Source organism: Macrobrachium rosenbergii, chromosome 56, assembly GCF_040412425.1.
Source record: "Macrobrachium rosenbergii isolate ZJJX-2024 chromosome 56, ASM4041242v1, whole genome shotgun sequence".
NCBI classification, from domain to species: domain Eukaryota; kingdom Metazoa; phylum Arthropoda; class Malacostraca; order Decapoda; family Palaemonidae; genus Macrobrachium; species Macrobrachium rosenbergii.
The window spans coordinates 21709090-21723925 of NC_089796.1; the positions used below are offsets into that span (position 1 = coordinate 21709090).

The 14836-nt window shown below is 36.5% G+C and overlaps 1 protein-coding gene across 4 annotated transcripts in view; it reads left to right on the plus strand.

The window, feature by feature from the left end:
* LOC136836444 (histone-lysine N-methyltransferase 2A-like) overlaps positions 1 to 14836 on the plus strand; it is a 116749-nt gene that overhangs the window by 52219 nt on the left and 49694 nt on the right. For all 4 annotated transcript variants that reach the window (XM_067100708.1, XM_067100709.1, XM_067100710.1 and 1 more), the window contains exon 9: positions 10726 to 10950. In XM_067100708.1, the coding sequence (XP_066956809.1) occupies positions 10726 to 10950 (225 nt within the window). The remainder of the gene's footprint in view (positions 1 to 10725; positions 10951 to 14836) is intronic.

The following is a 14836-nucleotide window of genomic DNA, read 5'->3' on the forward strand; positions in this document are numbered from 1 at the left end:
ATTAGAATTTTGAGCAGATCACATCAGAAGTTGTACCAGTTGGTGTATAATAGGCAAAAGCTGGAAATCTCAGAATGTCAAATTAAAGTCTCTTGATTTTATCATATACTAGCTGACCAACCCAGCTGGGATAACTGAATGACAACTGATAAGCTCTCTCTCTCTCTCTCACTTTATCCCCTCTTCTCCTTAACACCTCTCTCTCTCTCTCTCTCTCTCTCTCTCTCTCTCTCTCTCTCTCTCTCTCTCTCTCTCTCTCTCTCTCTCTCTCTCTCTCTCTCTCTCTCTCTCTCTCTCTCTTTGGTGCCATTGATGCCTTACCCTGCAGTATTCTTTTCCAGATAGTAAGTCATATGTATACTGAAATTAGGTATAATAAGTCTACTAAGTCTACGGGCATAACCAGCCCCGTTTCAGGGAAGCCCTTCCCACCCCCACCCCCTTTAGTGCTAGGGATGTTTTACCCCCACAGTGCTGATTTCCAGATAGTAATTCATATGTATACCAAGTTTGGTTGAAATTGATTGGTGTGTTTCAGAGTTCGTGCACACACATACATTCATATATATATTAGATTTTAGTTGATTTTTTTTTATGTTTGTCTAATACTGAGCATATTTTATGTAGATTCTTAATGGGGTTAGAAACCTCGAATGTTGAGTTATATTGAATTAACATTCAGCAGAGTATCCTTGTGCAAACATTGTAAGTCATCAATCAATTTAATGGTGTAACCAATTCTCAGTCTCCCATCCATGTGAGTGATAACTGAAAACTTGGATTTACAAAAAGGTAAACTATACAGGGTAGAACTCGGAGAATTGTAATATGTACCCATATATATATATTATATATTATATTTATATTATATATATATATATATATATATATATATATATATATATAGTATATATATATATTATATATTAATATATAAATGATTTGTTTAAATGATTTGTTTAAGACCTCTGAACTCTTTTTAGGAGTTCTTCTCAAGACTGGGAAATAATATATATATATATATAATTTATTTATATTTATTATAAATATATATACTGTATATATATATTTTTTATGGAATTTTGGTGAATAATTGTGGGAGTACTTAGGTTGTAGCCCCACCCCTCCCAAGGCAATGTAATGTAGGGATGTCTAGAAAAAGTGAGACAGGATTTCTGTTTCTTTTTTTAATAGTGGTCTGATGTTTAGATGCCATAGAAAAAAGGGTCTGCTGTTGATTATATAGCTTGAAACTAGAGCTGTCTGTAGACATAGAACTTTGAAGGTATAGTACATTTCTTGTAGATGTTAAATTTTCCGGGTTGTCACTTCCATGCAGTGTAGGAGCATGAAGCATATCATGAGCATATGTTTGGTGGTATTTCTTCACTTCAGCTGAATATTTTTTTTTCTCTCTCTCCATATATACTAAAAACCCCATATGTGGATCCTTTTCTTGAGTAAGGAGGACAAGCTGCATTTTAGATGTAATTATTATGCACTGGTTTATGGTTAATGTTAGATTGTTTGACTAGATAACAGATTCAATTATGTAATCAAAATGGAAGTCAGGGTTTCTTGTTTTCTTTTCACTGCTCAAGGGTAAGTACAACTTTAGCAGTTTACTGTTTTCTTCTGCATAGGGTGCATGTACATTACAACATATAGCACCAGTGTTATAGTATGTTTGATGTTAGTCTTGCATATTAATATTTAGAATTGGGTTATCACAAAATTTAAATTTCCACCATTTTCCTCTATATCTGTATTTGCTATCTATACATATATCTATATATATTATATATTTATCTTTGTGATTTGTTTTGGTGACTTTTCCATATGCTGTAATTATACCTCTGTCCTATGTGATTACCCAAAGGTGCCATTTAGATCTAAAGTTGCTACTGTTACGTGACGGAGGCCACTTGCCATTTCAATTGGTTTATAAGTGATAACCTTTGAATACTGTATATCTCGTAGTTTAAGTTTCACAGTAAAAGATAATGATTTTCTCCTAATTTTAGCGCATGTCACTTGCTGTCAGTTTATTGGCTCTACACACCCATTTTACTTAGCAGAGAAGTTAGTTCTTTTGATAAAATGTAAAATGGTGGAAAGAGACTTCAGACATAGCGAGAGAAGCGATAAAGGAGTTTTGTTTTGGTATATATTTTTTTTTTTTTTTTGTGTTCGCATTTGATCATCATCATCATCATCTGTGGATGGGTGACAAGAATGGCACCTCGGAAATCACATGGGATATTGGGGTACAGCTGTGTCTTGTGCACTCATGGCAGCTCAGTGTCTTTAAGATTGTCTTAAAAAATTTTTAGAGGAAAATAAGTGAAAGGTAAAAGGAATCCTCTAGACTTTTGCCCATTGTTTGTTTGTATCCTTTCCTAAGTAATTTGATGGGTTCCATCTATAATTATGATTTGCTGAGCCTAAGCAATGCCATGGGAATTATTTCATATATTATGACACAAGGCTGAATTTCCCCGTTATCCCTGTGTTTTCCAGGAGGCTGAGATGATGATTCACCTGAGGCATTCGTGGCCGCTCCAGGCGGTTTTGTACGATGCCCAGAGCTGCGGGGAGACTGGTTTGACTGATGCTGTGGTTATGCTTACTGAACTGGATGTACTTAGGGATGCAGATGAAGTCTTCGATGATGACTTTGATGAACCTGATATACACTTCCTTCCTGTTGGTGATAATCAAGAAAAACAGGTGGATAAAGAGGCAAAATCCAGTGATGATTTTGACCTGGATGATGCTATTTGCCTTGAAGATAGTATTATTGAAGTCTTTAGAAACATAGATTTACATAAATCACAATCTAGTGTGACTGGTAACTTGCATGGGAAGGAGGTATTGACTCTTGCTACTGCTGATGAGTACCTGTGTCTTGGTTACAAGAAGTTAATTGAATATGCTTCTAAAAAGATAGAGATCTCATATTATAGGTTATTGCAAATCATTCACAATGAACTTTTTGATACCTTGGGGTATCCTACTTGGAAAGAGATGTTAAGAAAGGGTTTGGTAGAAGAGAAGCCTTGTTTAGCAAGAGAAGATTCTGAAACAGACACAGCCTCTGAAGGGGAGTGTGAATCAGAGGAGAGTGATTGGGACTGGGAGGATATTCTAGAGTTTCGAAGGTTTGAGGCAGCACAGGAGATGCAAGAGAGAGAAGAAAGAAGACTAGAAGAAGAGAGGAAAGAAAAGGAAAAAGAAAAGCAGATACGACTTGCTCGTCGAAAAGAGTTAGAAAAAGAAGGTAAAGCCAAAGAGGCTGGACCTGGACAAAAACCTAAAATTGCAATAAATGTGAAAAAGAAGAAAAGAAGAGGTCGCCCTCCTGGTACTTTGAATAAACCTCGTGAAGAAATTTTTTGATTTTATTGTACCTGATGATACTTCCGACAAGAGACCATCTTTAGATGATCAGGAAACTCCAAAACGAATCAAGTTTAGGCAGCCCAAGAGCTGGGAGGAATTTGATAGATTATTCTTCAAGAAATCAGAAGAAAATTGTGACATTAAGACAGATGGTCTCCTTGAGGATGATGAATTGAGACAGGAGGAACAAGAACAAAATCTTAAAGAAAAAAAGAAAAATACCAGGGTGCTTTTTTCAGCTCCTACAGATTCTGAGAAAGTTAAAGGGAGGAAAAAAGTAGGTAAGGTCAAGATTAAAGGCCAGGGTGTTGTTAGGGGAAGTACAAAGATTTTGAAAAAGTTGAAAGGGGTGAATATGAAAAAGAAATCAAAGAATTTACAAGGTTTTAAAGGAAGATGTAAGAAGCTGCTCAAGTCACAAGACAAATCAAGGGTAGTAGTAAAAAAAGGAAGGAATAAGAATAAGAAGCCTTCCTCTGCAACTACATCTGTTTTGTCCAAGAGGAAAGTACCAGCTCACAGGGGAAATCAGGATAAGCCTTTTAAAAGAAGGAAAAAAGAATCTCCAGTGTTGCAAAGGAAGTATAACCAGTACTTGAAAAAGCTAAAAGGAAAAGTAGGTGGTACTGGAGAAAATACTGATATGTTGAAATTTGCTGAAGAAATTGGTTTTAGTAACCAGGAGAACAGCAATAATGATGATGAGGATATTGGTAAGAACAGCAATAGTGCTATACAGAAAAGACTTTTTAAATCTGAAGCATTAAGTTTTAAAGGTGTTCAGGGAAAAATTGACAGTGTTGTAAGAAATACCAAAATTAGAAAGAGGAAGAAAAGTTCCTCAGCTGAGGTTGAAAAAACTAAAGATGTAAATGAAGAAGTCAGTCATAACAAAATTTACAAGAAGATGGACAAAGTACGAAAGGAAGTTGAGGATTGTGTAGACAGTTCTCAGATGGATGTGAAATTTTCGTTGTGCGACTTGGAGGATGTGCAGGAGACTGAATGCGATCAGGATGGTGATAATTCAGAATGTCTTACAGATGATGAAGAAACTAATCCCAAGAGTGACAATGGTGCTGTATCAAGTCATCAACAAAAAGTGTTTTCTGTGCCAAGTTTTACTGAGAAGTCCCGTGATTTACTAAGGAAATTAAGTAGTTCCTGCAAACCTGAGGAAGAAAACAGTGACAAAGAGAATCTTCCAAGAATGAGAAGAATTGAAAAGGTTTTACAAGAAGAAAGTGAAGGAATGACAAAACTGTGTAATGGCCTTGGTGATGAAGCTTCAGTGATAGATATTAGCAATACAGATGCTAAATGTAGTGGTAATGTTGATGATGAGGCCTTTAGTTCAGAGGGAGCTCTTGAATCTATTCCTAATGACAAGAAACGGAAGTTTGAAACCTTTTTAGAAGAATCTCTTGCAAAGAGTGACTGTGATCCTAAAGGCAAAATAAGTAAGAGAGGGGGATCCGCTGTGGATAATCCTAAAGATGATGAGGGAACTCCAAGTTCCAGTGGGAGTTTAGCCTCAGGTAGACGGCGTAGGTCTGTAGGCCGTGCCTCACTGTTGGCCAGTCAAAGGAAAGCCATGATGGACTATTGATTACAGTAATGTTTAGTGTACAATGGTTTTATCTGAATTATTTTTGTAATCTATTATGTACATAACAAATGTATTATACTCCAGTGTTACCATATGTATATTTGTATAAATTTATGTATAGTATATACAGTAGTAGTTCATGAATGAATACTGTTTGAATGAAATGGAAAAGAGAAATGATGCTCAGGGATTTCAAGTTTAAATTAAACATTGATTCATCATCATCTCCCTTATAACTGTTGTTGTTAAGTAGTAATTTTTGGGGTTTTCTTGTAATTAATCTTTTAATTATGGGTTTACAGTCGTGTATAGACAAAAATGGCTGATCTCAATGCCTTGAAGTAACTCTCTCTCTCTCTCTCTCTCAATTTGGTTTTTCTTTTTCCCTCTCCAAGGTTTCTCTTGCTCTCTCTGAAGAACTCTCTCTCTCTCTCTCTCTCTCTCTCTCTCTCTCTCTCTCTCTCTCTCTCTCTCTCTCTCTCTCTCTCAATGGCTCTCTTCTCTTTTTCCTGTCCAAGGTTTCCTCTTGCAGTTGCTGAAGAAATTAGATGGTAGAGAGTTTTGTTGTGAAATTTCCATACCTCCGTAAATTTGGTAAGGTTATTCAGAATTTGAGTTGAATGTTCTTTGCCTGAGTGTGTAATTGCAAAGAATTAGGATGAGGAATATCTACAGAATGGTTACTAGAGAACTTTAGCATTTGATTATTCTTGAGGTAAGGGGAAAATATAATTAATGTGGTACTACATCTTAACATTTTCATTTCAAATACTAAAATTTTCTCAGATGTATTGAAAAGTTAGACTTCAGATACTAACGGAGATGAAATGAAAAAAATGTCACTTGAAGATTCCATGCATTTTTTTATTGGAAGTAAGATTACTAAAGTAATTGATTTTATTTATTTTTATTTTTTTTTTTCCCTCCTCTCCTCTCATGGAACTCATTTTAGGAGGATATGGTTGAGGAAGAATAGTATGTTGATCAGCTCTTATTGTGCTTGTGTTTGATGAACAGGGCTAGTCTTTCATATGCCAATTATTTTGAAGTGATAATTTGTGATAATCTCCATTGCCATTTCTTCCTGTGTTCTGGCTTGTATTAGTGAGCCTTCTCTATTCCACTTATTTTTCCTTGTGAATAACCAAAGGGTGACAAAACTTAGAAAGCATTTAAATTTGTGAAAGGCATTTAGAAATGTTTTTTTGTGAATAGGATGTACGTACAGTATATAATACACTTCAGTTATGTTTGCTTTGGCTTAACCATATTGATTCATATATAAATTTTCACACTAAGGTATAATTAATATTTGTTTTAATCTGGATCCTTATCTGCATTGCTGCACAATAGTGCAATATGTATGAGATACCCAGGGTTGTTTGAATGATCTCTTGCAGTGAAGGGTATTAGGTATTGTGAGTATAGTGATTCTATTATAATGATTACTAAAAATCTTGCTTGTCTCACTGGTGGCTTGCAATTGGCTCCTCCAAGGCATGAGGTACTCCATTTTGGGGTTCTTATATATTTGATTAAAAAACTAGTTTTATTAGTAGTAATTACCAAATTTATTTCCCCCAGACCTCTGACCTTTTGTACATGGTATTTTCTGATAGGGGAGGCTCCCTAGGGTTGATCTCAATTTTTTTATTTTATGTGACAGAGTTAGTTATGTTGAAGGTGTTTTCTCTTTTATTTGATTGCATTTGGAAAGTTTGTGGAAGAACTTTGCTGTGGGTAATTCCCTAGTTGTTACATGGCACAATTCTTTCTGTTGGCAATTAGTGCTCACTATTACTACAGTATTTATTAGTTTATTCTTTCAAACTGAGCACAACTACTGTTGGGAATGTTTAAATAGACATTATTCCTACCCTGTTGCTATTTCTCTTACCGTTATTTATGTGTATAGTGTTTGAACTTTGATTTTGGTTTGACAATGTCATTTACATTCCAAAAGTACTTTTGGATATGTAACTAAATTTCATTTACTTTGTATGTGTGGTATTACTGTATCTGAATGATTTTCCTGCTCATTCTGCTTTTGTGGGGCATGAAAAGACAAAATAGAATTATGTGAATGTGTATTCTGTTATACCTTAGTTAATTTAATCATGTCAGTTATCAACCACACACATTTCATTCTCAGTTATTCAGTTACCTTCATTTATTATCATGTTTTTGTATTTGCATTTTCATTTGTATCACACATATCTCTCCTCCAGTTCTCCATCATGTTCCAGTTGCCTGTACATCTCCATTATCTAATTTTCTTTCACCATCCATGTACCATTCCCTGTTGCCTGTCATTATCACTGCCATGTGTCTACATTTACCTCCCCTAATTCTCTCTCTCTCTCTCTCTCTCTCTCTCTCTCTCTCTCTCTCTCTCTCTCTCTCTCTCTCTCTCTCTCTCTCTTATTTTTTCTAATCAGCATATTTTTCATTCCTGTTTCCATACTGATTGTCCCCCTCCCTTTTTTACATTCTCATCCAGGTTATTTTTTTCCCCAATAGTATATTTTTCATTTTCTTCATGTTTCCATACCGATTTGTTTATCATTCTTCTTAGTCCTCAATTTTTCCATAGTATACTATGGTGTACATTGTTTCTTTTAGGTTCCTATTTCTTTTTGAAAGACATATTTCTTCCACTATGCAGCATTTTTAACTGTATTTGGTGTTTTATATGAAACTTCCTCCAGCAGAACAAATTGACGGAATTTAATGCATCAGCATGTTGGGTTGAATTGGAATATTTTAGTTTTTTCATTCTTAATTTTCTCTCTTTGGTTTTATAGTTTTTCATACTTTGCAAACAAAAGTTTGCAAAAGAAATAGGAACACTTTTTAAGAACTTTTTAGGATTATTTTCGTGAATTCTTGCGGATTTATTGTAAAATGCTGGTGATAGTTGGTGTATATAATGTACAATAAATGTATATACTGAAAATAATTTTATTACTTTGGCGTTATTTGTTGATACAGATTGTATGTTGAGTCTGCAGTAAAATGAGAAATATAATTACATTTTTATTACCTTTTAAGATCTGAGTAATATTTCACTTTTGTTTTGTGCTTGAAATGCAATAAACATACAAGGTTTCTAAATGTTTGATTACTCCTCCTCCCCAGGAAGTTGGTAGTTGTTTTATCTTTATAGTGTTGTGAGTAAGTGCTTGAGAAATTGCCCTTCTCACCTCTTCCAAAGCATTATGGATATTCTAAATGGGTTATTTTACTCAATTACAGTGAATAATCTGTAGGTATAATTGCGTTCATTTAATAGATGACAGGGTCACAAATGTATGTAGTTGACATGGTAATCATCATGGCTCTATGAGTAGAAATTGCAAAATGTTTCAAGGATATTGGAAAGTAAATGCTAAATTGTAGATCCTAATCTATAAGATATAAAAGTTTAAAGGATATGGTTTCTTGTCAGTAAGCATGAAAACAGCATTCATATTTTCATATTGTTATTCCAATAATTATTGTTGACATTTGATTGGTTGCATGCAGTATCTGCTTCTTAGGATAATCAGACAGTTAATGTGATCAGATACTTTTGTACCAGGTGTCAAGTATTAGCTTGAGTATTTATAGAAACTATTTTTTCTTTCCAAAGCTGTAAGGTATTCTATTCAAGAGTTGAATATTAAAGATAATTTGATTGATAAGTTGTCTTCACTTTTAATATAGAGTCAAAGGTATTCTGCTTTTCATTTCCATGAAAAGTGGACACCTTCAATATTGTGCTCATTTTAGGGATACAGTATTCATTAACTGCGTTCTTTCTTATAGCATAATATTATGGTGATGAGATGATCACATTTAAAGACTGGTGGGCTCAGTTGAGAAATTTTTAACGAAGGCCTTTATCCCTGCAGGGCTCATCTGAAGTAAAGGATTTATAACCCAAGAGAGACAAAACATGAAATATAAAATCATTTGTACTGATTGGTATCCATTCCTTATTCCCCACCTTTTACACTACTAATTGAGAGTACATTCCAGACTCTCTTGAATAGGTTAACTTCCTTGTCCCAGTTTGCATGGGCATCTGTAATCCTGTGAAGTTCATAGAGTAACAAGGTGCTACTGATGAAGAGGTCATTCAGAACTAGAGTAGTAAAGGAAACTTGCTGAATATTTGATATGATTAGTGAGACCTATTATTGAACGCTGATGGATTTCATGTGCTAGTAGTTCTTTAAATGACAGCATACCAAGTTATAATTTTGACCTTGTCAGTACATACCGTGTGTACATAGCATGTTTAAAGTAGTTGCCAAGGGGGGACAATTTACAGTAAACCCCCTGGATTTGCATTCTCTCAATTCGTGGAATTTTCTATAGAACCTATCAAAATAATGATTTGCAGTACTAAATTTTTAATAAGAGGAAATAACACTTAAGTAATATAAATAATAAAAATAATTTCTCTCTCTTCTTAGATGAGGAAATTTTTATGCATATGTAATATGTTTTTTTTTTTTATGATAAATAAATGATTTACTAATTTTCAAATAATGTAAAAAGGGAAATATCAGTTCATTAAAGAAAATGAAGTGAATTAGTAAGATTTTAGTTCAATCCCTGATCTTTTTCTGTATCCGACCTAGGAGGAGGGTAAAAGCGTAACTGTCATCTTAAAGAAAAGGTTTAGCACCTGGCCAAAGAGTCTCTCTCTCTCTCTCTCTCTCTCTCTCTCTCTCTCTCTCTCTCTCTCTCTCTCTCTCTCTCTCTCTCTCTCTCTCTCTCATCTACTAGTCTAGATTATGTTAAAAAAATCTCTCTCACTGAGATAGATTTTTTATGCATATGTAACAAATGTTTGTTTTTGCTATATAGTTACAACAATTATGCATTTATTATAGTATATTTCCATGTTATATTTAAAAACAATTAATTTCTATAGTAAATTAAGTTCTCTCTCTCTCTCTCTCTCTCTCTCTCTCTCTCTCTCTCTCTCTCTCTCTCTCTCTCTCTCTCTTTTGCCAGAAGGGTTAGACATTTGTGGATTTTAACTATTCACCTGGGTTGTGGTACGCATCCCTGCAATAAGGGGGTTTACTGTATGTTCTGCTTACTCTAGTTTTAGATTCCTAAGAATTCAATATTTATTGATTATTATAATGTTTGTGTGTGCTTTCATCTTTCAAATTGTTTTTTAATTATTCAGGTTAGCCTGTTTTTTAAAAGGATCAGTTACATACATCAGTTGAACTTGACTGTTTTACCTATTAGTTGATATATAAATCTTCAAGAATTCCAGTCCTCCACAAAAGGCTTTTACCTAAAAGTTATATTCCTATCTCAAAATTTAGTGACCATGTCATTGCAAGTGTATGTTTTGAATTTTGAGACAAGGCTGAGCAATCCATCCAAAAGATCTCTCAAAAAGTCACATTCCCAAATCTATTCTATTGTTGCCAGTCAGAAGGCCCACCTTTAATGAGGTGGACAAACAAACCAAACCAAAAACATAGGTAAGATGAATACCAGACTATCAGCAGTTGTCCATGTCACTAGTTCCTATAACTTTCAAACTTACTAAAGGTTGCAGATAGGCTGGCCCTCGGAGACATTTTTGTTCTTAAATAAGCATGAATTATAAATTTTAACAATAAAGGTTTCAATCTTACCCGTCTTTTAATCCTCTTCCTTAAAGAAATGTTTGTTTGAGTCATGTTTTTTCCATTTTTCAGAAATGTGTGGGTTGCACACGGTGCAGCAGTTGTGGAAATCCAAATGTCTCACAGTGGTTGAGTGTTTACAATAAAATTACTCCTATTAAAACCAAGTCACCAAGTGAAGATCGTTCTCTAAACACAGAGCTGGCATTGTGTGATCGCTGTGTAACACTCAGGGAGCGAGGCAACTATTGTCCCCTCTGTAATGGTTGCTACGAGGATGATGATTATGATTCTAAGGTAAGTTTATGATTTTTTATATTTAAGATTGTAATTTAGCAAATTTATCATATGCTATATTTTATGATTATTAACCCACTGAGGTTTTGGGAAGGAGTCAAAATCTGTCAGTGCCAGAACACTCACCTTTTACTGAGTGAGAATGTTTAGTAATAATTCTTTTTGGTAGCTTTGTAACATATTTCATGCTATGTTGAAGAATTTGGTATCATTTTAAATATCAGGAGTTCTTTATCATGATGTGTTTAAAGATGCCGTAAACAAAGAAAAAAGATACCATGTAATGAAAAAGTTTTGTTACTTAAAAAAAATTAGTGATAAATTAGAGATAAGAGATATCCAATTTCTGTTTACACATTGCAAAAGTATGGTAAGTTCTCTTTCCAGTGACATGGAATTCATTACAATTTGAGCCATGTATGATGCAAGTAAGCACATTAAAAAAAATTTAAAATATTCTTGAATGACAAGTTACGCAGTTAAACAACAATTTGACACTTTGTTTTATGTAAATTAGCCTTAAATCAGAAAATGTAATGATATCCAAGACAAGAAGAAGCATCCATGGGGGCTGTATTCAGATTTTGTTGTGATGCTTTTTTACAATTTTGGTGAATTTATTAATAATATATCTTTCAACAATGGCTGTGGCTACCATCAGAATCTCAAGAGGTTGAAAAATGGATGACTCCTATAATAATCATCAGAATCTTAATGGGTTAACACACTGCTGGTTATTATATTTGGTTTTTGTTTCAGGGCACAGTTAATAAGGAAGTGGTGTTTAAGTGTACTTTAAATTCATGATCTTAAATGGAACTGATTTATGGAATGATTTTATTTGATTTATAAATGATTTTGCTTCTTAATTTACCTTATACAGATATTGAAAAGTGTGGCAGAACTTGCTGCGAGGTTAATTGTGATTACAATATGTCTTATATAGTTAATCAATACAGTAACTATGATTAGGGTAATTAGATAAATGGATTTTTTATTGTTTCATAGTTCTACATTACATGAAAATTTTGTATGTGACTTATGAGCAATTACAAAGCTACTAGCTTTCTACACGGCAGTTAAATTTTCGCGGTCATGCTACCATCGCTTCTGCGGGTGACATTCCTACCCACTTTTGGGGCTGATAGGTACAACTCAGCAGAGACCTTAAATGCATTTTCTGCTGGCTCCCAGTTAACACCGGTAGTCTTGTGCGGTTACTGCTTCATCTTTTTGGATTTTTTCCTGTATTTTTTGGTGAAGTATATTCTCTCACTTTTTTGTTGTGTTTTTTTTTTAAGCTTAGTAATATCGTTAGCATTAGTTAACTTTATTCCTAAAGATAGTCAATATGTCAGACTGCAGCTCTTCAAGCATTCGTTATTACAGTGAGGGGTGTAATACTAGACTAACTAAGGTGACTTACGATTCTCACGCTAAGTGTGTCCAACATGTCCAGAGTGTCAGGATTGGGACAAATTAGACTAAGATAGAAAAAGGAAAGCAGCCCTTAGAGCTGAAAGTAGAGTTAGTCACGAGATGCCTTCTTTATCTAATGTGGTAGAAGATAGCTCTGTTTCTTCCCCTTGGAATCATTCTATGTCTCTCTTAGCCCTCCTACACCTTTACCAGGTTCCCGTGCTTCCGATCACAACACTGGTGCCAATCTCAAGCAAAATTTGATAAGAAATGTGAATTTTTGGTCAATACTGTTACGGAGTTAGGTTCAATCTTTCAGGGATTTTGTGTTGAAAACTGCCTCCAGTGTTCCAAGTGTCAGTGTTAGACTTAGGTCACTGTCCCACTCCTCCGCACCGGGGAGAAGACATACTGGAGGTCCAAGGGAAGCCAGTGGAGTTTGCCCACAGACATTCACCCCCTCCATCGAGCTTGTTGCGCAGTCCCAGACTGCGACAGAGCACCATTGAAAAGGCGTCTTGTTCAGTGCTTTTCATCTGTCATCAGATTTGGAAGACTCTTTGCCGACACAAGGCGTCAGCGGTGTCGATCTTCCATTCCTCGGCAGTTGAAGAGACACTCCGATGTGGCAGACAGCTCCCCTCCTCCTGTCAAGAGGTTTATATAAGGAGGCTAGTGTTAGTCCTCAGCCCTCCTGGAGTTTTGCTGTTCCACCTGCTATCGCTTCTGCTTGTCATCAACCTTCATGGGATAGTTCGGAACCTCGCTCGAGTCGCGAGCGCCCTATTTTGGTCTCAAAGCGACATGATTCTTTGAATAAGCGCTCATCACTGTCTGCTAAGCACTCTCTCAGCTCGGAGCGCCCACCTCTTCCTTCTTCATCAACTCAGGAAGATTCTGCTTTAACCACAATGAAGCATCAGCTTCAGGAACTCGTGGGCTTTTTGAAGAAGAAGACTGTCGTTTCCAAGAGCAAGGACACCTCCTTATCCCGTCTCTTCTGATGAGGACGAACCTGAACAAAATAACACTCTTCGAGAAGTAGACGAGTGGCTGGCCATGAAGAGGGACCAATGTAAAGCCACCTTTGCCTTCCATCCTTTCAAACTTCTCAAGAAAAAGTATCGCTTCTACGCCACCAGGGGACTCCCTCATTGGGAGTCTGTGCTGCCTTCCAGGAGGACTTCCTCAGTTTGGTTGACGCTACATGTCATTCTGCGTTCTCCCAGGTCAAGACTTCTTCTCTTCAGCCGAACTGAATCATCTCAAGAACCTTTTCAAGGTATTAGAAATTTTTAGCTTCCCTGACTTGACAATAGGGGCTTTATCAAGAAAAATCGAGGAATCTCCGGTCCTGGCCGAAGATTTCTCTCCTGACTGGTTGGGAGTATTGTCTTGCACAGACAAGGCAGTCAGGGATGGTTCTTCCAAGCTCACCTCCTTGTTTTCAATGGGGATCTTGAAGAAGCGAGAGCTGTGGTGCTCCTTCGCCATTAAAGGAGTCACCATAACACACAAGTCAGCCCTCTTGGTCTCTCCATTAGACAGATCCTATCTCTTCCCCCAGACACTGTTGAGGAGATCCTGTCTGACCTTCAGAAGAAGTCTACAACAGATCTTCTGGCTCAATCTTCAAGCGACCTAAGGAAGCTCCCCAATAGCAACCAAGCCCTTCTCTCCTCAACAGCCTCAGCTCTTTCAAGGGGAAAGTCTAGACCTCAGCCTAGACCTTTGGACCAATCTGTGCCCCTTGCCTAGATCGATCAGGAAGTCATCATTTAAACCAGCCATTAAGAAATGAGAACACACTCCTTTGCTCCCTGGTCAGAGCCAGGATGCACCTCTTTTGGGAGGAATGGAGCCACAAAGGGGCAGAACCTTGGATAGTCCAAGCATTGAGGGAAGGATATTCCATCCCTTTCCAAGAGAAGCCTCCCTTATCAAAGTCACCGATCAACTTGACTGCGTACTCTGCTCATTCTGAGAAGTTTGCCGCCCTGTCTCAAGTAGTCGAGGCTCTTCTTCGCAAAAGGGCGGTAGAGGAGGTTTTGGATCACGACTTGGAGGGATTCTACAACCGTCTCTTCGTGGTTATTAAGTCATCGGGGGGCTGGAAACCATTTCTGGATGTCAGCTCCCTGAACCATTTTGTGCTGGAAACCAAATTTCATATGGAGACCAACCACTCTGTCATGTCTTCTCTCCAGGGCGACTGATGTCCCAATTCATCCAGATTCAAGAAAGTTACTGCATTTTGTGTTTCAGGGCAAAGTTCTCCAGTTTCGAGCCTTGTGCTTCGGCCTGTCCACAGCCCCACAAGTGTTCACTCACATCATTGCTCCTCTTGGGAAATAGCTGCACCTTCTCAGCATAACATTTGTCTCTATCTCGAAGATTGGCTGCTCCGCTTGTCTTCGGAGAAGTGCGCGAAGGACTTAAACAAGACTCTTCGCCTGACACAGGAGAT